The 23,765-nt window shown below is 47.5% G+C and overlaps 1 protein-coding gene across 3 annotated transcripts in view; it reads left to right on the plus strand.

The window, feature by feature from the left end:
- Positions 1–23,765, plus strand: part of SLC1A2 (solute carrier family 1 member 2) — a 144,693-nt gene that overhangs the window by 42,175 nt on the left and 78,753 nt on the right. Inside the window, exon 1 of one of the 3 annotated variants that reach the window (XM_046014960.1) lies at positions 5,608–5,678. The exons of the other annotated variants lie outside the window; for them this stretch is intronic. Coding sequence (XP_045870916.1) covers positions 5,668–5,678 — 11 coding nt within the window. The 5' untranslated portion in view covers positions 5,608–5,667. Of the gene's footprint in view, positions 1–5,607; positions 5,679–23,765 lie in introns of those variants that run through there. 3 annotated transcript variants of the gene reach the window in all.

The raw sequence follows: 23,765 nt of genomic DNA on the forward strand, positions 1-23,765 counted from the left end.
GACTAGTGCTTTCATCTGTCTCTCAGCCCTGCACAAGGCCCTGTGAGTTCTAGAGAAAGAGAAAAAAGTAAATAATCATATCCCAGCCCAAGGAGACCCAGGCTATGCTGTACAATTTTGCCCTCAGACTAGCACCATTTGGAAGGTAGGTAGCCTGGATCTCCTATGACAGTCAGTCAGAAAGGTCCCCCAGGAGTGACAGGCCCTGTATCAGTCAGCTCTCACCAGGTTATGCTTCTGTAACAACAAGCCCCAAATCTCTGTGGCTTGCGACTACAAAGTCTCCTTCTTGTTTCTGTTATATCTGGTTGCAGGACACCCGTTGCACGTGTCCTCCCTGTATCCCCCACGTAGGACCCTGGTGGAAGAAGCAGCCCCTACCTGGATTGTCCCTATCTTATAGCAGAGTGAGGAGATGAGCCATGGCAGAACAATGCGAAGGTTCTCGATGCTGCTTCTGGGAGGGATCACGTGTTCCTTCTATTCTGTGTTGGTCTGGGTTCCTAGGAGAAGATTCTAGATCCTAGAAGTGGGGAAGTGGAAGACAGCCAGAAGAAGGTGGGGTGTCAAGTTCGCTACCAGTGTGGGCAACTCCTGTTTAATCCCATGGGGGAAATTCACAGAGATGGGACAAATCACAAGCTCAGAGGAATAAGGGAGCCGGTATATTTACACATCCAAACCTGCCTGTCATTGGCTGAGGGTTTTAATTCCCCAGCACTTCCGGCCTGTGTGGGGGCAGAGAAGCCTGCTAGCTTCCGAGAAAGGCCACAGGCAAAGAGACGCAGAGGCTGGCAGGTGGAAGGTGCTGGAGTGAGAAAGGTGGGTGGGGCACCCCAGCTTCTGCCACATGCTGTCATGTCACTGGCCAAAGGTAACTGCAAGGCAAAGCATGTGTTTAGGGATGAGGGAGGTACACTCTTCCTTCAGAGGTGCCGCAGATATCTGGGGACCAAAGCACAAGTTGCTGCAGGCCGTGAGCCCTGGGTAAGAGTGAGGCCTGAGAGCCACCGGGTAGACCAGGAGCCCGACCTCAGCACCACTGACATCTTGGCCTGGATAATTCTTTGCCGTGGAGGGGCTGCCCTGTGCATTGTGGGATATTTAGCAGCATTTGTGGCCTGTGCCTTCTGGTAGCATCTCCCACCTCTAGTTGTGACAAGGAGAAGTGCCTCTAGACATTGCCAAATGTCCCCTAGGGTGCAAAATTGCCCCCGTGGAGAACCCCTGACATAGATCATACACACGTTGCTAAGTCCCAAAGAACTAAAATAAATTGTGGGTTCCTGGATTGAGTTGCTCACAGCCTAATGGAGGACCTTGTGTTGCAGTGGTTCGAACTATGTAAAGAATCCAGAAATAGAGCAGGAGTGGGAGCCGTCTGTTCTGCTGAGGGGAGCGGATGGTCAGGGAAGGCTGTATGGAGTCAGAGATAACTAAGCAAGGGTTTTTTTGTTTTTAAGATTTTATTTATTTGCAGAGCACCTGGGTGGCTCAGTGGGTTAAAGCCTCTGTCTTCGGCTCGGGTCATGATCCCAGGGTCCTGGGATCGAGCCCTGCATAGGGCTCTCTGCTTGGCAAGGAGCCTGCTTCCCTTCCTCTCTCTCTCCCCACCTCTCCATCTACTTATAATCTCTGTCTGTCAAATAAATAAATAAAATCTTTAAAAAATAAAAGATTTTATTTATTTGAGGGAGGAGTGTGGAGGGGTGAAGATCAGAGGAGGAAGGACAAGCAGACTCCATGCTGAGTTCAGAGGCTGATGTGGGGCTCGATTTCACGAGTCAAAATTACGAGTCGGATGCTCAACTGACTGAGCCACCCAGGGGCTGCCTGAACAAGGTTTTGAAGGATGAAGAGTTTTCCAGAGGAGTGATCCCCATACATGGAAGTTAAATACAGTCTGATGATCGGAGTGACTTGGGAATGCTGTAACAGCTGTTGGGAAGTGCTGACCGCAGAGTCCTCTCACGCTCAAAGTAAGACTTCAGGATGGTAGTTAAACTAGCTTACCACGTGCTCTGTCGTGTGCGAGGAGCAATGCCAAGGGCTTTGCGGCTCTTAGAGGCGGTGCTCAGTGCAGTGGCACGGATACAGCTCCCCCTGAGAGAGACCAGAAAGGCCATTGCTCTATTATCTTGGTCAAGAGAGAAGACTGGGTCTTCCTAGTCGCCATTGGTTTCATTTCTTGTCCCATCCACTGTGCTGTTCTCAGCGCAGTGTCACACAAAGAAACTGGACATGCTTTCGTTACTTAGCCTCTCTGCCTCAGTCTACGCAAGTTACATGGGGACCAGCAGGTTCTCTCTCTTGCCAGTCTCATGGTCTGGCACCAACCAGACAATGAAACTGCACAGTGTTGCTTGTGAGTTTGGCTGGAACTGGTCTCAGTCCTGCTGCGCCATCCACCAGATGGAGAAGTCTCTGACTCCATTTTCTCATTTTCCCACCTGTAAAATGGGTAAATACCATTATATATATATTATATTATAATAATATAATGGATATAATATCATTATATATTACATTATATATAATACCATTATATATATTATAGTATATTATAATACCATTATATATATATAATCATGGGATTGCCTGGAGGACTCAACCGTGCAATGCCTGCAAGCTCTCAGCCCTGCCCCTGGCACACAGTAAGCATAAATGACGGTCATGACCGCAAATATTACAAAGTAGATTGAATTTGCAGAATAGCTCACTTGTATCGAGTGCATGTTATGTTCCAGGCACCGCGGGATTTAGGGGTCTGTGTATTAACCTATGAGTACAACAGGAACTGTGATTATCTCCATTTTGCATAAGGAGAAACTGAGGCACGGAGAAATATGTGCAGCTTGTGAGTGGTACTCAAATGCCAGCAGACCGTCCAGGTAAGAAATTGCCTTGCTCGATTGTCTAGTCCCGGCGTTTACCTGTAGTTTTTGAAAAGAAATAAGGGTTTTGTTATCAAGTTCTCTTTACCAGATTGTCAGAACCAATGTAGCCATTCTGGGTAAATGAACTTTTCTCTCTGTGGGCCGAAGGTCCTTAACACACATACAGAATATTAATAAGAAGATGGTGAGTGGAGATTTATTTTTAACCACAGTATCTGAGCTGGCTTCTCAGTGCGCGTCGACTTGGGTAAATGATGACTCACCCCCAACTGACCCCTTCCAGAAACATCTGTGAGAGCCACACAAAGGGGAACTTTCAGCTGCTTATCTTCGCCCACGGCTCCCACCCATGGCCACCCCCGGAGGCCAGCCTCCTGCACACCGGCTCCAGAACAGCGAGGTGGTTGTCTTCTCACCCATGGTGCTCTTGGTGTCGGAGGGAGCAGAAGGAAGGAAAGGTGTGGGTGCTCGTCTTGTTCAAAGGGGGCTTACGGGGGCTGAGACAATGGCTGGGGTTTCTCCGCTCTTTGGCTCGGGCCCTGGTTCCAGGCCTGGGCAGCCCCGTGTCCTGAAGCATCGTGCTGTCCCTCTCGAGGCCGCGTCTGTAAGGTGGAGATGAGAGCCCTGTGCAGAGCGGTGCTGGGAGCTCTCAGCCCAGTGCGCTAGCCGGGGGCATGCCCGGAGGGCTGGCTCTTCTGCTGGTCCCGAGGAGGTGCAGTGAGATCTGTGGGAGATGCCCCCGTGGGGACTGGCATCCTGCGGCCCCACCGCCTGAAAGGGATCCTCAGGCACCCTCTGGTTCTGGATCCTGAATCTGTCTGAAACTCTCTGACGAGCCCCTGTTTTACAAATGTCCCAAACTCTTGGCAACCCAGAAGAAGCGGCCTCTGTCGCAGCCTTGTTCTCGTTAGTGTGTCCCATGCTCCAGCTGGGTCCCCTTCCTCGCTGCCAGGGAACAGCCCGCGGCCTGCCTCCCCCCTCAGACATCCACGGGGCTGCAGCAGCCTCAGAACATTCAGAGGCAGAATGGGAGCTGGGCGCCGGCTACGCCTGACTAATTGAGTGGTTGGTTGTTTGCTCCTCATGACTCTCCAGAGACAGACTTGTACCCACCGTGCCTCCCCCATGCCCACCCCCCACCTCGCCTGTTTCTCGTCCCTTGTCACATATTCGTTCCTGGTGGTGTGCTGTTTCTACTGAGGTAGTAACTCCAGGGAGAGGCAGGGTGGTAGGGCAGTCATGGGCACGGGCGCAGGGTTGAAGTCCCAGCTCTGCCATTGAGCCACTGTGTGAACTTGGGCAAGTTACCCAGCCTCTCTGTGCCTTTTCCTGAAGGGAAGAGAGGGGAGTCATAGTCGTGCCTGCTCTCTGGAGTTGTGGAAGGATTCAAACAGGCCAGACACCTAGAAGGTCCTTCCAATGGGCCCGGCACACAGGGAGTCCTCCATGAAGGTTAGTCAGCGTTACTATCCCATGGGGATAAATGTCACCAAGACAGGATGTAGGTGTGGCAACTAGAAGGACGTCAGCGGAGTAGTCCAGCTTCCGAGGAGAGCTGAGATCTTGCGTGGATTCTGCTGGCAGCTTTCAATAGCAGAGCTGTTCGGAGGATGTTAAAGGCTCATAAAGGCAATGACTGCTTTGCCTAAGAAATATTTGTGGGATGGGGCTCCTGGGTGGCTCAGTTGGTTGAATTACTGTCTCTTGATCTTGGCTTAGGTTTTGATCTCAGGGTCATGAGTTCAAGTCCCATGTTGGGCTCTGTGCTGGCTATGGAATGTACCTAAGAAAAATTAAAAAAAAAAAAAAAGAAATATTTGTGGGACCAATCAATAATGGTGATAATAAATAATCATAGTAACCATGTGTTGCATGCATTTATATGCATGTTGACCGATTTAATTTTCACAACAATCCTATGAGATAGTATTATTACTATTATTATTACTATTTTGAATGACATATTTGAGGCTCAGAGTTGTTAAATAATCTGCTCAGCACCACCTAGTTCATGAGTGGTGGGAATGGAATTGAGAAGTGGTGCTCTTGTCCATGGATGCCACTGAAGGGGACTTGGGGACTGGTGTTCAAATCTATCTCAAAACAAGTTGATCTTCCAATTTATATTTAATTAGAAGACAAAATAGAGGTTCCTCAAAACCCAGGAATAAATTAAGCTGCAGAAACGTTTAGAATTTAAGCATAGAGAAAGGATTGGAAGGCCAGAACATCTCTGGACCTTGAAAGGAGTGGGTTTCTTTCATTTACATTGGCAACTAGAAGTTAAAGACCCAGTACCTTGATGGGTCTGGGTTAAATGTCCGGGAGCAAGGCTACCAGGGATGAAGTTGTTAGTGGTCATGGGTGCCCGCAGGGTTGGAAGATGGCGGCGAGGAGGTGGCCGAGAGAGGATTGTTGGGTAACTCAGCGACTGGCTCAGGGCTCTGTGGGCAATCTGTTGGGAGAACTACATGGAAGCTGCTGTAGTTCTTGCTTAAGGAGAGGAAAGGGACATCGGAGAGCCAAGATGATCCTGATGAGGTCTTTGATTCCCATAATTACACAACGTTCAAATAAACACTTAGCGACCTTGAGCTTTCCAGCCAACTGACAGCAGTCAGGAGGACAGTGTGTTACTCCTTTGACATCAGAACACGGGCTAGGTAAACTTTAAAGCACCTGACAGATTTTCCTCTGAGGTACAGCAGGACCGGGATGGAAGACAGAGCTGGCTGTGGCGCTAGGGGGCCAGTGCATTCCTGGAGAGCAGATGATGGTCAGGTCAGAAATCTTGGGTAGGATGGGGGTGGGCAGGGAGGGGTGATGGGAAGAAGGAACTTACCATACTCCTGGAGAAAAAGGAGAAATGGGAAGGTGGCACAACAGGTTAGTGTAAAACACTCATTAGAGCCTCCTTTGGTATGACAGTTAGCAAGGACACCTGCTTTTCCTAGGGGCTGAAGTAATGGGAGCTTCCTCTCTCGAATCAGCTTTTCTCTAGACATGTAGTTTTGGAGAAAGGAAGAGTAATCATTGGGAAGTGTAACTGATTTATCAGAAAAGCAATTGGCTCTGAAAGGACTTAAGATGGTGAATAAAATGCACAGGTCCTTGTACCCTCAGTAATGAACCAGGCCCTGGTATGCTTCTTGATGGATGTGTATTGAGTGAGTCAGTGAATGAAAACCTGATATTTGTATCTTCCCATAAGCAATCTCCCCCCTTGAAGTGCTTGTTTAAGTAACGCATCCACCCACATCCATGGGTAGTCATGCGTTGGAAAAGTTGTCTCTTTTACCCAAATCATCAAAATTATAAAAATTTTCAAAGTCATCAAATCATCAAAATCCAGATGGAATTTCCTCTTTTTTTTTTTTTTTTAAAGATTTATTTATTTGACAGATAGAGATTACAAGTAGGCAGAGAGGCAGGCAGAGAAAGAGAGAGAGGAGGAAGCAGGCTCCCAGCTAAGCAGAGAGTCCGATGCGGGGCTTGATCCCAGGACCCTGGGATCATGACCTGAGCTGAAGGCAGAGGCTTTAACCCACTGAGCCACCCAGGCGCCCCAGATGGAATTTCCTCTTGAGGAACTTCAGCACCCAGAAGTAGGGGACTTCGTCCTTAATGAGTACATCTTCTGCATTCAACCCCAGACTCTGCCTAGAGGTTCTAATGGTCCCTGTGTTCAGCAATTACTGCTGAAGAAACTGGTCCAGATAAAAATCCATGAATCCCAGCCCCGCCATTTCTCCCCTGTGCGAAGCTGTATTTCCATTTGCAAGTACGGAATAATGCGAATGACTTCATTAAGATGGTACTGTTGACAGTTAACCCTGCTGCAAAAGCTCTTGGGTCCAAATATTCAAAAGCAAACATGCACACGATAGTGCACCGTTACTGGTACTCGGTGTGGTGGGAAAGCCAGCAGGCTTGGTTTGCATAGTGGGAAGGTATTTTCTGATATTGCTAAATACAGAAGGTATTTTGTACAACATTCTGCCCTGCGAGCCTGGTAAATATTTCTCCTTCTTGCGGCACAGAGTGTAGGGTTACAAAAACCACCAAGTTCTTGCTGTTTCTTCCCTTCGGATTATTCCTTTTTATCCCTCCAGAATTGGAGAGAAAAGGGCTGAATATCATTTTTATCCATCGAATGCTCACTGGGTTTTGGGAACAGGTGGAGGGTTTATCCGAACTGAGATAATATTCAAATACTCTATCCTTCTAAATGTTAATTTCTGTTTTCAGAAGCCCCAAAAGATGATTGAAAAAGAGTAATAAGTCAAATGAAGTAGAAGCTGCTGATAGCAAAAATTCAGGAAATCAGAAAGAATAGATCAAGTGTGGGAGAGTAGAATTTTGAGGGGAGGACTTCTTGCATGGGCTCCGGTCTATGGCTGTTACCAAGCTGGGCAAAACACCACGGTTTTCCCTTTTTTTTTTTTGAAGATTTTATTTATTTATTTGACAGACAGAGATCACAAGTAGGCAGAGAGGCAGGCAGAGGGAGAGGAAGGGAAGCAGGCTCCCCGCTGAGCAGAAAGCCTGATGTGGGGCTTGATCCCAGGACCCTGAGATCATGACCTGAGCCGAAGGCAGAGGCTTTAACCCACTGAGCCACCCAGGTGCCCCACAGTTTTCCTTTTTCACAATAATTCTTATTCTGTCTACATTTTGGCCCACGTCTCTTCACTATTTAAGACTAATTCCTTAAAGTTCCTTTGTTTATAGTTTTTTAAAAAGGCTATCAATACTATGATTTAAAAATTCTCTATGCTCATTGCAGGAAATTGCTAAACTATTTAAAAGCATAAATAAGGGAAAACAGTCACCTGTCATTCCATGAATCAGAGGTCGTCAATATTAAAATGTGTTGTGTTGTGGTCATAATACATGACCATTGAGATCTTGGTGCGTACCTTTATCCCTTATATCTGCTTTTGAGGGTAACAGCCCCTCCTTTGTTAAAGAAAAAGGAACTTAGGAGCCCCTGGGTGGCTCAGTGGGTTCTCCCTCTCTCTCTCTCTGCCTGCCTCTCTGCCTACTTGTGATCTCTGTCTGTCAAATAAATAAATAAAATATTTAAAAAAAAAAAGAAAAAGGAACTTAAGTTACTTTCCTACAAATTCTTGTTCTAAACTCCCTTCTTATGGCCACTCTTACATCGTGTGGGACCTGCTTTATGCCCAGCTTTATGGACATGCGCTCGGTTGCCATATGCGAATACGGATAAGAAATTAACATCTTGTAATATCTCTGTTGTACTTTACCACTGTGGTGGCATCGTTTGATTAACTTTTTGGGATGACTGAAGTGGGTTGTAGCCACTGTGTGTGCTTTATAGCAGCACCGCAAATGACCGTCTCTGTCTGACTTGAACTTATTTTTCTTGGAGCTTGAAGTTCCAGGCACCGTATTCCCAAGTTGGGCTGACCAGTTCTGTGAACAGAAAGGTTTAAAATATTTGTTACTGATTTCCGGAACGACTAAATCCAAGTCAGTAGAGCTGCCCATGCCCACTTGTGTCGGTAGTGATATTTATGAAGGATTATTGAAAGGAACTTTGGATCCTCTGAGATGGGAATCAGTCATTTTTCTTCTAGCTTTATGGTCAAGACTCACATTTACTCACAAGGCACAAAGCTGTTGAAATTCTTATTGTGCCCCTGACCGGTGATTTTTAATGGTGTGTGTGGGGAGGCCCAATCCTGCCCCCTTGGGGGGTACCATCTAGTGGGGGACAGTGGACATTAATTCATCACACAGGTGGAATTGGGCAGTTAGACTTGGTCCTGGTAGGTCAGGGAGGCTTCCTGGAGGAAGCAGCGTTGGAGCTCAGATCAGGACAAGCAGGAGCTATTGGTGAGGTGGCGGGGGTGGGGTGGGGTGGCATGGCTTCCGTGCATTTGTACACATGGCTGGAGGAGTGCAGGCCTCCGCAGTAAAGAGATGAGTGAACGGGCCGTCTGTGCAGTGACAACTGCTTCCAGCAGAAAGTTCTTAGCTCTTTTTCCTCCCCCCTAAATAAGCCTCGGTTGTAAGCTGCCCAAACAATGTAATAATAGTTTTTAAAGTGAAAAGAGAAACACCATGCAACCCAATTACAGAGATTTAAAACATTAAAAAATGTTTAAAAAAAAAGGGGGGGTTATCTTAGAACCAAGGAGATAAAGCACCTAAATTCAAGGGTCAGTCTGGAAATTTTGCAAATCCTCCAACCTAGCTGCTAGGCTCCTGTGGTCCATTTGTGATTTAAGTGAAACCAGCTTGAAGCCACATCTCCCATTCAGAGATCGGAGAGAGTCTCTTCCCCTTCCCAGGGACCCCTGGCAGCCTGCTTTTCTCCAAGGCACTCCCCATGGGGCTGCCTCTGCTGACTTCTTGTTCTCCCCAGCATCACCTTCTGTTCAGGCTGCTTTCCACAGTGCACCCACCACCCCTCCTGTCCTGTGCTCCCGGGGAGCATCTTGATCCCCCCCTTCCCCAAGCTCCCGCCCCCGAGACTGCAGATGCTGCTGAGGTGACCCAGGTGGCTGAAGATGCCAGCAGCTAAGGGACAGGGGTGGCTCGCCGGGCAGAGCAAAGCAGCCTGCGGATTACGACTGGAACGTTGGAACGCTGGGCGTTGCTGTTCTGAGGGCAGGCCCACAGTGTTAAGCGGTTGAGAGCAGGGTTGGTGCGGTCGGGCGGAGATTTCAAAGCCCAGCGCTCCACTCGCTGCGTCACTTTGGACAGACCACTTCTCTGTCGGTGCCTCAGCTGCTTCCTCTGTGGGATGGGGATAAGAGAAGAGTAGTACCTTCCCGACGGGATTCCCGAGGGTCTGGAGGACGGTGGTTGGAAGGATGCCTGGAGCAAGTGATGTGGAAATGTGAGCTGTCCTTACTATCCACATTATTATTACTGCTGTCAGTATTGTTGAAGCTCCCCTGGCCACTCCTCCCAGCCGGGATAGTCTTCACTGGCCATCATTTGACTCCACGGACTCCCCTCGGTACAGACAGGACCTCTTGCTCCCTGCTCAAACCCCTCCTCTGTCTCCCTCCCCTCCCCCAAATGCCCATTTATTTTCCTGCGGTGCAGTTCATCTCCCCGAAGGAGCTCACCCCCTGATCCGTGTAGTGAACCGTGTCCATTAAGGTGCATTACACAACAGGGGCTCCTCGCTCCCTCGGCCCGGTCCCGCACGTGCCGGGACATTTCATAGCCCTAGCTGGGGGCGGGACACACACACACACACACACACACACACACACACACACACACACACACACGACACACAATACTATAAGGAGAGACAGTGCCAGTCCTTGTGGAGAAATGAGCTGGGGGCCGGCTGGTCCCTCAGGAGGCAGGACTGGAGTGGCTTCTAGAAAGACAGGCTTGGCACCGGGACAGGATGAAAATGCCTCCTCTCTGTGACCTCTGAGGCTCGGCTGGGCCAAGGCAGGAGTGGATAAAGAGCTAACCTGTCCCGCCTGCAGGCCAAAAATAGGCTGACTGCGTCACAGAGCTTTCGGTAATTAAACCTTCCCTCCGCAGAAGGCCACGCGCGGACTGGAAAGGCGCCATGGACGGGTTAAGGTAATTCACTCCCCACGCTGCCATTCTTAGCATCAGAGGCAGGCTTGAAATCTGAGTCGTGTTCGATGGAGGTGGAAATTCATAACCAGGGCACGATGTGGGAGCCGCAAGGTGAGGGGATCTGTGCCAACGACGTGACTTACAGAGGAAGTCATTCTTTGTCTTTACTCTGAATCATGTAGACTTTTTTGGGGGGGGGGGGCGCTGTCCATCAGCTTATTTTTGTAACTGCTTTGGTTTCTTATTATCAAGGTTAATTTGTGTTTGTTATTGAAAGTTTGGACATAAAGGGAAGAATCCATAAGGAAATAAAAACCATCCATCATTCTACCCCGTGACAAACAGCCACTGGGGACCTTTTGTGTCCCCCCCCCCCTTTTTTTTGCATCTTGAGGCAAAGCACAATTTTTCTAAAATTGGACAATATTCATGAAGTTTCTGTCTTCGTTTTTAAATGTACACACGAGGTACTCACAGTGATCTTGTAGTTCATGAGGTCACTAAGCGTTATGTGCGGACCAGTCCGTTTTTAGCTTCCTCACCTCGTGGCCAGGACCGAGTGGGATGGAATGGCAGGGCCACGTGTCCATGTTGGTAGGAAAATGCACTGGTCTGGAGCGTTCTTCAGACAGACACCCCAGTCCCAGCAGGAACCGTTGTGCCATCTGTGAGGCTGGAGATGTGCTAGTCGCTCCGGCAGGTGGAGAGGGAGTGCAGAGTTGCCCGGGCTTCCCTGGGAAAGCATTACACAGTGCGTAAAGCAAAGTTTTTCTGGTTTGCCTTCTGTCTCTGCCACTAACCGGTTGCCTGACTTTGATTAACCTTCCCTCCCCTCGAAACCTCCGTTTTCCCATCTGTAAAGTGGAACTAATGCTCACATCTAAGTCACTGGGTTACTGAAAGGCAATGCCTGACTCCAGGTCAAATACTCAGTAATTGTTAGTGATTATTTGTGTATTATGATGATTAATTTCTCCAATGAGGACCGGATCTGCTGATTCCATTGGATGACCGTTGGCAGATAGGTTCACTCAGTAAGAATGGATCTCTAAATGGAAACAGAAATGTTGGCAGTCTTTAGTATGGTTTCTCAGAGAGCTGGTGGGTTCAAGATCTAGGATGGTCAAAAGAATGGAATCTTGATGCTCTCTCCATTACAGTTTCCAGGCCATGAGTTTGAGGGGGCCCCCAACACCTGGTAGGAGTTCACTCACCCCAGGGCTGGATCCAGACCAGACACTCCAGCCCCAGCCAGGCATCGTCCCAATCAGGCTCGACAGGACAGCTAAGAGTATTGGAATAAATCATCAAAAGTTTTGCTGCTTCAGCTGAGATTTTTAGAGCACTAAATCAAAAAGCTGGGATCAAATCTTACCCTGGTTTGCATTTTTGGAAGGCTCTCCTGGTGCCTGGGGTTGAGGTCTGGCTCAGGTCAGGAGCTGGGAAGCCACGGAGGTGTTCTGTTGGAGATCCAGCCCTGCATTCCCGGCAGGACCTTGGGTCACTTTCATTCTTTGCTTTCTCTCTCCATCTGGGATAAATATTTGTGCCTTCGGGGCTGTGAAGATTAGAAAAGTTGGAGTGTCTGATGGGCCTAGCACCATGCTGGATGCAGTGTATGCTCAGGAAATGTCAGTGCTACAGTCCACCCCCCACATCCTGCCAGATAAGGGCAAGGTAGAAGAAGAGAGGTTCTCTTGGTGGTTTTATCTACAAATAAGGAACCGGAACAAGGAATGTTCAGGAGACTCAAAGCCCTGCTCAGTCTCTGGGAGATGTCCGCTTATGATCTGAATCCATGTGCATTTCCTAAAAACCAGGAGTGAGCCTCTAGTATTTCCTAACATCTTGGCAGATAGTTGTTGAGTTTATACCTTGTGCCAGACACTGTACAGAGCCCGGCACCGTACTGAACCTGCTGAGGGTTTCATCCCCCAGAGGACAGAGACGGAGGCTCAGACATCAGGAAACTTATCCCAGGTTTCTTAGCTGGTAAGTGGAAGAGGTGGGATTTGAACTGAGGTCTCGCTGCCTCTAGAACCTGTGTTCATGTCCATCCCAGGTATGTGGATCTCTAACTATATAGGATTTCGCCCCACCCCCCCACCCACCACTGGAAAAGATAATGTGCAAAACAGACCAGAATGGCCTTTTCAGCTGCTAAACTGTGAGCCCCTGAGCCCAAGGACTGTGTGTTACCCACTCTGTCTGCTCCTGGGGGAGGGGGTTAGCAGATAGGATATTGGGGATGAATGTACTGGAAATCTAAGCATCTGGGTCAGGCCTCCTTTAAAATGCAGATGTGCTAAGAGGAGTAAATGCATTAGAAACTTACCCTGCTACGGAGACTCGAGGGCTTCCCTGGTCCCTGGGGGGCTGTCTGGAGTGAAGGGCACTGGAAATCTAGGAGGGCTGGGCCTTGCCCCTCTTTATTTTCCCATGAAGCAGAGGGAGAATGAGGAGCCCACATAAGGCGGGCTGCTCCAGGCTGCACGAGAAAGAGCCACCTAAATACTTGATTTCCAGGTCCTGGGCATTTGCCAGACAAGGCAAGGTCTGATGGTGTGTAGACCACATAAAGAACCTGTGTTTCTAAGGACTCATGGACAATGGCTGCTTTATCCATCTCTTTAATTTCTTGTTCCTGGTGGCCTATGGGCCTTTGATTCCCTTGGCACTTCTGATTCCTTCCGATTCTCCCTTTTCATGTGGCCTTGCTTTAATTTTATTTTTAGGGAGAGCGTATGTGTGTGGGGGGGGAGGGGCAGAGGGAGAGAGACTCCTAAGCAGGCTCTATCCTTAACATGGAGCCCACCTGGGGGCTCGATCTGATCTCAGAGCCCCCTAGATCATAACCTGAGCCGAAATCCAGAGTCAGATGCTAAACAGACTGAGCCACCCAGGTGTCCTTGGCCTTGGCTTTTAATCTTTATTTTCCTCTGCATGATCTATCCCTTAGTTGAGGCCTCATAGTGGACCCCCCAGGCTCCTGCCATACCCCCCATTTCGTGTGTCTGACTCTAACCTCACTCCCTGCATTTCCCAGGCTCGTTTCCATGGATGTTCCTCCTGTTTCTCAGCTTTGCCTTTCCCTTCCTGCCTGTGAGCTGTGTTCTCCGTTCTTCTGCCCGGTGCCTCTTCTCCCCTTCTCTCTCCCTATTCAAAGTCTGCCTCTGGTTTCCAGACTCCCCACATGTGCTTCTCCTCTGTGACTCTGTCCCAAACTTTTCCTTCAATTTCTTTGTCTTCTTGGTCCCAGTAGCAGTGATGTGTGTCTGTGTTGGTTCCTTTTGTATTTCCTCTTATCCCCTCTTAGGGTTTTTGTTATTCACCTCTTTTTTTTTTTAATTAACATATAATGTATTATTTGCTTCAAGGGTACAGTCTGTGAATCATCAGTCTTATACAATTCACACTGCTCACTATAACATGTACTGTCCCCAGTGTCCATAACCCAGCCACCCTATCCCTACCCGCCCCCCCCAACAACCCTGTTTGTTTCCTGAGATTAAGAGTCTCTTATGGTTTCTCTTCCTCCCGGATCCCATCTTGTTTCATTTTTTCCCTCCCTTCCCCCCACGAACCCCCACCTGCCTCTTAAATTCCTCATATCAGAAAGATCATATAATTGTCTTTCTCTGACTTACTTATTTCGTTCAGCATAATAACCTCTAGTTCTATCCACGTCATTGCAAATGGCAAGATTTCATTTCTTTTGATGACTGCATAGTATTCCATTGTGTACATATACCACATCTTCTTTATCCATTCATCTGTTGATGGACATCTAGGCTCTTTCCATAGTTTGGTTATTGTGGACATTGCTGCTATAAACATTCGGGTGCACGTGCCTCTTCAGATCACTACATTTGTATCTTTAGGGTAAATTCCCAGTAGTGCAATTGCTGGGTTGTAGGGTAGCTCTATTTTCAACTTTTCGAGGAACCTCCATACTGTTTTCCAGAGTGGTTGCACCAGCTTGCATTCCCACCAACAGTGTAGGAGGGTTCCCCTTTCTCTGCATCCTCACCAACATCGTCGTTTCCTGACTTGTTAATTTTAGCCATTCTGACTGGTGTGAGGTGGTGTCTCACTGTGGTTTTGATTTGTATTTCCCTGATGCTGAGTGATGTTGAACACTTTTTCATGGATTATTCACCTCTTAGACCATAACTTCTCACCTGTTTGCCCTCCTCCCCATCTGTTCTAGCGTTTTTAAAATGCGATGTTTCTGTCTTATCCACTGAGTATCTCCTCGGTGCAGGGCATCCTGCTGAGGGCCAAGGGACAGCCAAGAGGAATATTGGGTCTGCTCATCACGAGGGGAGACCCTCAGAGTGAGAGTCTATTGGCTTAGCCCAACTCTAGATGGTTCTTTCAGCAATCCCAGGAAAGACCAAGGCAGGCATATGTCTGCCTTTTTGTATCCCGTATCGTCTTTTTGTAAAAGCAGATGTCCGAGGAATGCTTTGGCATCTTCCTGGGTCCATAGGCCCTCTCCTAGTGAGGCTCAGCGCGTGCATTCCAGAATCCATTGGCTGTGTTAGTAACAACGCCTCCTGGGGATTCGTGCTGGAACACAGTCAGGGCCCAGACCTGTCACAGGGACTTTGGCACAGGGCACAGTCAGGATGGAGCACTGGCTTCAAAGAAAAAGGCCCTTCCTGCCGCTTCCAAACGCTCAGGCCATCTGGCTCCTTTGTCGTCAATTTTTCGGAACAGATGAGTTTGATCATTCGCTTAACAAACAATTTGCTGAGTATCATAATTTCTGTTTACTCAGTGACCACCTGGCACAGTGCCTAGCACAGAAATAAAGGGACTGTCTCTGGTCTACATGAAGCCGCATCAAGAGAAAATCAACGCAAATTACTGGAAGCAGGGATGGCAAATACGGGCGCCTATGTGGCCACCCCTCAGATTTGTGTCCATGGCAGATATTGCTAATTGATCATAGTGCTCGTTCACTTTGAGTGTGGATTTAGCTTCAGAATCCATCTTAACCCATTGTTTGGGGCAGGGAGCCTTCACGGATTGGACTGCGCCCAAGGGACGAAAGCGGATTGGAAACACTCTTGTCTTGATGGTCGTCGACAGGCCATGGAAATAGAAGGAAGGGCCAGTGAATTGAGTGACCACAGCTGGCCAGAGCAGACTGTGAGACCCCTTTTGTGGGGGTGCTTGACAGGATCAGTGCTGTGGGGATGTCCCCCAGCATTGCTCCTGGGGACCTTTTCATGCCCCTCCTGCCCCCTCATGATGTCCTCCTGAGTTTCTGAGCATTCTTCTTCCTCTTCCTTCCCCACAGAATTAGCTATGAGGCAAGATTCAACTCTCATTTCCTTTAAGATCTTTTTTTGTGCCCCTTGCCTCAGGTAGCTCAGTGGAGCATTAAGTCTCAAGTCTCTGTCTTCAGACACATCTCTCTGCCATGTCCAGATGCCTTCCTTTGGCCTCGGAGCATGGATTGGAGCCTGTTTGTCTTCCGATGTTCCCGTGGTCTCTGTTCCTTGCCTGCAGACGTGGCGTCTGCCGTGGGCACGTGGCCTTTCTCCAGCCTGGAGGTCAGTCATGTGGAGTCCTGCTCCCATGCCCGGCTCACCCATAGCTTCTTCCCTCCACCTTGGCAGGTCCCGTCTGGTGAATACGGAGTCCTCAGTTGGGAGGCTTACAAAGGCGTGGAGGGCCGGCAGGAGGAGGGGCAACCCATGGAGAGCCTAAGAGAGGGAACCTTCCGCACTCTGTGTGGAGAACCCGGGGGCAGCAGGAGCTGGCCTAGAAAGAGACCCCTCAGATGGAAAGTGGTCATGGCTAAAATGCATTAAGAACCTGGGTCTGGGTTTGAATTCTAACTTCTCAGCTTGATAACTGTGAGACCTGGGGAAGTTCATTTCTCTGTGCCTTAGTTTGCTCATCTGCAAAACAGTGCTGGCTGCAAGCATTGACTGTTATTAGATATCCCGGGCTTTAACTGGTGATTCTCACTTTGGTTTTTACATCTTTCTATAAATAAAGTGCATATTATTTATGGAATCTGAAAAAAAATACAACAAAAATCTTTGTTTTAAGATATAAGGAAAGAGTCTGGTAGGTAAGGAGGTCATAGTTGGCCCTCCCAGCCGCTTGTCCTAGCCCCATGTGCATACTTCTTTTTTTAAAAATATTTTATTTATTTATTTGTCAGAGAGAGAGAGAGAATGAAAGCATGAGCAGGGGGAGCAGCAGGCAGAGGGAGAAGCAGGTTCCCGAACCCTGAGCTGGGAGCCCAATGCAGGACTTGATCCCAGGACCCTAGGACCAAAGTTCTGAGCCAAAGGCAGACGCTTAACTGACTGAGCCACCCAGGTGTCCTTCCCATGCATGTACTTCTTGGTGCATTGGTGCGGGGGTGATAAGCTTCCGTGCCCCTCTCCCCTGCATGTCCCTGTTGATCTTCCCCGGTCCCAGGAGCCTCATAGCCTAGGCTCTAACCTTCCTGCGTGTTGTCATGGTTGGCACCCAGCGAGTCCTGCAGGAGCCTCAGGGAGTGAAACCAGCCAGTGGTTCCTCCCCAGAGAAGATGCGATCAGCAGACAATGCAGTAGCAAATGCGCGGGCTGGGGTTCTTGGGCCTGGGCAGCGAGCTCCGAGAGCAGAACGGTGCTGTGCCTCGCCAAGGCGAGAAAGGAGAGAGGGCAAGGTTGTGCTTGCAAAAGCAGGAGCAAAGTCCACACGTTTTATGAAGTGTTTTATGGCCAAGCTGCACTTGGAAGCCTGGTGCTTAGCAAGAATTATTAGGTGTGATGGTCTTAACATGAGATCTGGGGGCGGAGCAGGAGACACCGGCGAGGTAAGCAGCATGGAGTGGGGGTTGCTTGGACTCAGCAGGCTGCTTCTATCTGCCTGTTTATTGTTTTGTTTTTGTTTTTTTTTAGAATTACTCCTATTACTTTTTTATTTTATTTTATTTTTGTTCTTGAGGCATCCAAAACTCAGCTTAAAGACACACCAGAACTATTTGTCAGTTACTTGCTCTCCGTCTGAAACAGAGCTGCTATGCACAATTAAATGGTTTGATTATCTTAATTACCTTTGGAGACTAAAAGTGCCTCTAGGTCACTTCCAATTCGGGGCACAGGAATCTGATCCAAGCAGGGTGCTTGGGACTGAAGAAGCCCTTATCAGTACTGAGGGAGGGACAGTGAGCCGAATGTGCCCCACGGGGCCCCATGTTAATTTCTCAGGCCCCCAAACTGAGGGACGGGCCTCCCATTCTTCTGGAAATTCAGAACCAACAGATGTCTAAAGAAGGGATGTGGTCTCCTTTTTGTCTCTTTCACCCCGTGAGGGTGGCAGTCAGGATTCAGCCTTCTGAAGCAACAGTCTTGTATGGTTGGAGCAGAGTAGAGATTCTTAACCAGGGACCACAGATACAGGGCCTCATGGGTCTTGAGTTGAAAGGAAATTTTTTCTGCAGATGCATTTTCAGGGGGATCATCCTTTAATTCCATTAAGAACACACTTGTGTGCAAATGGTGAGGAGATCCTTCTTGCTGTTCTTAGAATTCACCAGCTTCCCGCTGCCTCAGGGCCTTTGCACTTGTGTTCCCTCTCTCAGAATACTTTTCTCTAAGCTCCTACATGGTCACCCTCACTTTCTTCAAGTCACTGATTAAAGTTCACCTTATGTAAAGCAGTATCCCATCACTATCCTGTTCAACACCGTGTCACGTCATTGTTCTTTATAGAACTTATTGCCATAGGACATTAATTCTTTGTTTATTAGCTCCTGACTATAGCTTCTGTTGTGTTCACTGCTCTTTTTGTTGCATCTAGAATAGTGCCAAGTTCAAAGCAGATGCTTGGTAGATATCTACTGAGCAGATGAGTGAATGAGAAAATTAACAACATTGATCATATTTGGTTCTTAGATATAAATAGAAGACAAGGGTCCGAGTTCTCAGTGGGATCACATCTCGGCCATGTACCTTGGGTCCCAAACATTTGAAGTGCAGTGAAACGATCCCCGGAGCACTGCCATAGATGTTTTGGCAGGAGTCTTCTAGTGATTTCTCCATGTTGACACATCTGTCCGTTAATTTCATCAAACCTTTGAATACACCAGGTGTGTGTGTGTGTGTGTGTGTGTGCGCGCACGCGTGCATGCATGCATACATGTGTATGAATGGAGAGGTCCTGGTGCACAGATCTCACCATCTTCATTATTATGAGTTATTACCTCCGTGCACAGATAATGGATTATCCCCACGTGCAGATGGGCTGCTGCCATTTCTGACACGTCGGTGAGCGTTCAGTGACTTGTGTGAGGCCTCACACAGTGGGCAGTGCTGCAAGTCCCACTTGCAAGCTGTGGTCCCACCCTGTAATCATTATATGCTGGAGAAGATGTCCCAGCGGGTGGACTTCCGTGACCAGGACCAGCCTGGGGCTAGTATTGTCTGATGCATGAGCTCCTATGTGAATGGGAGGCAATTGCCTTTTTTCCTGGTCCAGACAAAGTGGAATTAAGACTAGGAAAAGAGGTTCTGCATTTTCCTCTCATTTTAAAGGAAAGAACAAAAGGAACCACTGTCTTCTGGAAGTACATTCCTTCTGAGAGGGATAAACCCTGGTCTCTCATGGATAGATTATGTGCTTTGCTTCTTTCTGAGCATAAACTTCATAATCATTTTGCAGAATTTATCTTTTGATACTATCTGCATCAGGTAATCTTGGAAGTAAATTCAGCACCTAGAGCTTCTGCCTCCTGGAAACCTCTTTTACAAACAGAAGCTTCAGAGTCTCATCTTTTAAAATGTTAGTGTTTCCTTGCATTAAAAAACAAAACAAAACAAAACACTGTCCTTTTCCAAACATTGTATTTTATTTTTTAATTATTTTTAAAGATTTTATTTGTTTATTTGACACACAGAGATCACAAGTAGGCAGAGAGGCAGGCGGGGGCGGCGGGAAACAGGGAAGCAGAAAGCAGCGGGGAGCAGAGAGCCCAATGTGGGGCTCAATCCCAGGACCTTGGGATCATGACCCGAGCTGAAGGCAGAGGCTTTAACCCACGGAGCCACCCAGGGGCCCCTCTTCCAAACATTTTAGATGGCTGATTCATCATTTATCAAAAGAAATTTTAATTATACAGTGTAATAATACATGAACATAACATTGTTTTAAAAGCCAAAACCTACCAAAAAACCCTACACAAACATAAAAAGATCCCTTATATACTCGACTCTAAAACCTGATCCCATTCCCAGAGGTAAACCTCTGCAGTTTTTTGCTTCTTCCAGAATTTCTCCCCATGCATGATAAATGTGTATGTGCCTGAAGAATTCTTAATTATCTCTGTTTTGGACATTTTCCCGAGCCAGTTCATATAGAAATGCATCGTTCTTTCCGACAGGAACATAGTCTTCATTGCATCAAAACGTACCCAAACGGAGCCAGCCACCCCCTTACTTGTTGGAAGTCGGGTTACTTCTTAGTTTTTACTATTACAGACAATTCTGCGAAGAACAGGCAGCTCTGTGTATGCACACACACATTTCTCTGGGACGGATTTTAAGAAAACTACATTCACTGGGTGGAAGGGTATTGCAGATTTTTAATTTGGTTGGAAACTACCAAATCAACCCTCCTGCCGGTCCAGCCTTACCAAAATAGAGTCTTGCACTGAATTTCCTGTGCCCCTGCCAATCATAGATGTGATGATGTTTGAGAAAGTTTTGCCGATTTGATGTGCAAATGTGCTTTTGATTTACTTTGCTCTGATTTCTAAGGTGGTTCAGAATCTTTTTGTATGTTGCTGTATATTGGTGGTTTTTGGACATGGTTTCAAACATTTTCACTAATAGGACTGTTTCAGAAATGCCTCTCCTCCAGGGCAGATATGCAGCTGGTAGTTAAAGTGTTGAAAGACTTTCATACTTGTAGGTAAAATGCCCCTGCCCCGAACTCAGTTCCCTGGCACCTCCCCCTACCCCTCTGGTGCCTTGCCCGGACCTCCCAGCGAGGTAGCAATTAAGAGGTTAATAGGCAGCCTCACAGGTGACCTTCAGGACCCTGCTCTATTGCAAAATCAGCCTCTATCCTGATTGTTTGGCCCTCTGATACACCATTTACAAAATATTTCCATGAGTCCCTCCTGGACTCTCAACCGAATGTACTCAAATTGTGTTTTATCCATTTAGCAGTTTGAGGCCTCCGAGATTCACAGTAACATTCTGCTGGTTTGCTTCTTGAACTGCCCCTGTTCTGTATGCCGGTTTCCTAGGATTATGCTTACATAATTTCCTTTTGACCTTAGCCTGCACACTGTAATCCGAGAGGGCACACTGGGGGAGTAAAATGACCCTTACGTAACTTACTACGTTAGAGCCGGGGGACCTGACAATCACTGGAGCGTCTGCAGAGTTTTCCAAGAAGTCTGAAAGTTCATTCTGGCAGAAGTTTACGTTGTCTTTCTGTCAGTTGAGTTCTTTAAAAAGCACTCTTTTATTTCTGAAATAGCCAAAGGGAAAGGGGAAAGAAGGAAGGGCAGTCTTGCTGTTAACAGGGCTGGCACGTTGCAGAAATGCATCTGATTTAAACTTCTCTACAATCCTCTTTCCGTGTATGGGTATGGAAACAGGCTGGAGGGATCAAGGCTCATTGCTGAAGTTCATTCAGCTAGAGAGCAGGAGCACTGGTCTATAAAGCCCACCAGCTTCTGCCTGTGGAATGCACCTGTGCATGTGTGTCTCTGGGGTGGGGGACATGGAATGACTCAATCATCTTGGACAGTCTGCTTTTTGTCCCATTCTCTTGAAGTCTTATACTTTGCCCTCTGGTGGCAGTAAGGTCGATGGGGAGCTCAGACCATTCCAAGAACTTCGAGTACCTTAAAGTCCAGGCAGACGGAGGCCAGCTCTTTGATCTCTGGGCCAGGGAAACCCTGTCCTGTCCCTGGCTGTGTGCAGATGGACCAGAAGCTTTGTGGCTGGAACTTTGGACTCCCCAATGTCACCCTTTCACCTTTCCCTCTGAACCAGGGCAGACCCCAAAGCAACAGGTCTCAGGTAACGTGTTTACCTGGCACAAGCTGGGTCCACTAGCTGCTTCTGTCTCTTAGGGAAATGACACGTGAGCAGAGCTCACTGCTTGGTCAGTGGAACAAAGCCCTAAAGGGAAAGTCCAGGCAGCCCAGGGCAATGGAGTTCTGGTCATTTAACTTAAAGAGACATTAGAAGGTAGAGCGAAGAGGGATTTGTTGTTAAATATATTTGGGGGGAATTCCCTCTTCTTTTTAATCCTCCCATTGAAAAAGTAATAAACACACATGGGAAAACACTCAGACTATGCTGAAGAGTACACAGGGATTGATGAGTCCCCGTCTCACCGGCGATGCCTACGTACTCATTCTTCCCCTCAGAGGTCACTGCAATTAACAGTGTCCTGTGATCCTTCCAGAAATATTATCTGTTATCTTTGTATAGACAATTATGAATGTGTATATTTCCTGTCTATCTATCTGTCTATCTACCTCTGTCTGTCCGTCTGTCCATCCATCCTTCCATTTCAACTTGAGCTTAGCTCTTATGGTTGAAAATCATTCAAAATTATCAAGTTCTCTCTCTTGGTTTAGTGTGTTGGGACCAGTTACACTCCTGACAGAGGGTCTTTTTACATGTCCCCGAGGGTGCCTGCCTGAGGTCCAGTCCCGATTATGAAGTCCTCCAGCTGGCGAAGGCGTACCATTGCATCACACACCAACCAAAGACCTTTCTGAGAGATTGGGTTTCCATACCCTGCACTGTATTACTTCTCCTAGAGTCTGTCTTTCTCTTTAAAGCAGAATATAAGAAGATGCAGTAGAGGAGGAAAACTATTTTTTTCCCTCTACCTTTCTAGGTTCTTGCCTGGGACCCCCTCACTCCCCATAACAAAAAGATTAATAGGAGAAAAACAAATGTAACTATGTTTGTATGTTCAGAAACGCCACCAAGCTATGAGACCCAAAGGCAGCCAGGCAACTGAGACTTAAATACCACCATCCTGACTAAAGAAAGATATGGGGTCTGGGGCTTCGAAAGGGGAGAAAGGCAAAAACCAGGAAGAGAAGAAGAACAAATGTTTGGCAAAAAAATATGTATATTTTCCCTCCCAGGCAGATAAGTCTTTCAGATGAAAATGTTATCTCTGATAGTAGTTCTCTTTCTACAAACCCCCTTTCTAAATTCTTTTTTTTTTTTTTAAGATTTCATTTATTTATTTGACAGATAGAGATCACAAGTAGGGAGAGAGACAGGCAGAGAGAGAGAGAGGAGGAAGCAGGCTCCCTGCCAAGCAGAGAGCCCGATGCGGGGCTCGATCCCAGGACCCTGGGATCATGACCTGAGCCGAAGGCAGAGGCTTTAACCCACTGAGCCACCCATGTGCCCCCCCTTTCTAAATTCTCTTAGGCAGTTTAGGAGGAGGTAAAAAGCTTTTCTGGGTCTGTTAGGTCTTGACTGTCTTCAGCTGAAAATAATCCTTGTGCCTAAGAGGCATAATTTGGGGTGGCATCATCTACTCCCTTACAATGTCCCATGGGATGGATGTTTGAGTCAGGAGCGATTTCACAGAATCTGTGCTTCTTCAAAGGTTGTTGTCATTCATTCCCTGCCTGAGAAGGGCCCTGACCCACAATCCCTCTGCTCCCTGCATTAAAACTGCTTATTTACATATGTTGATTGCTGGGCAACCCAGAGCTTCAACAGGAGGAGGTCAGTTTTCTCCACAGCATCATTCTTCCCTGTTAAATATGACAAGAATGAAGGGCTGAGAAATGGCTACAATACCACTTTTCATGATAACTTCCTCCAAATTACCACATGAGAAGTACTCTGCTAGGCCTTGTCTTGGGATAGTCAGAAGTCGAAAACAGGATGATCTCCAAGGAACTGCTCCCTGGAGAACAGAGATGTGGTTTGAAATGTACCGTCCTCAAAGACGGGAAAATAACCTGTTGGTTCTGTCCCTGTCCTAACCAGATCTTCTGGAGAGTTCTAGATACTGGTTCCTTCATCTTGCAGAGCTCAGTGTAGACCTAGATCCTAGTCTTTGCCACTCATGGCTATGTGGTTTTGGGTGGAGAAGTCTTAGTGGAGAAAATGATTATGTCGATTTCAAAGGATTGTTTTGTTTTAGTTGCAGGGCATACAAACCTAACTTAATCTGACTTAAACCAACAAGAGAACGTATTGACTTATTAGCTAAAAAGCCTACCAGTAGCTTCAGGCATAGTTGGATCCAGAGGCTAAACTCTTACCATCA

The sequence above is a fragment of the Meles meles genome, chromosome 8, assembly GCF_922984935.1.
Source record: "Meles meles chromosome 8, mMelMel3.1 paternal haplotype, whole genome shotgun sequence".
NCBI lineage: Eukaryota > Metazoa > Chordata > Mammalia > Carnivora > Mustelidae > Meles > Meles meles.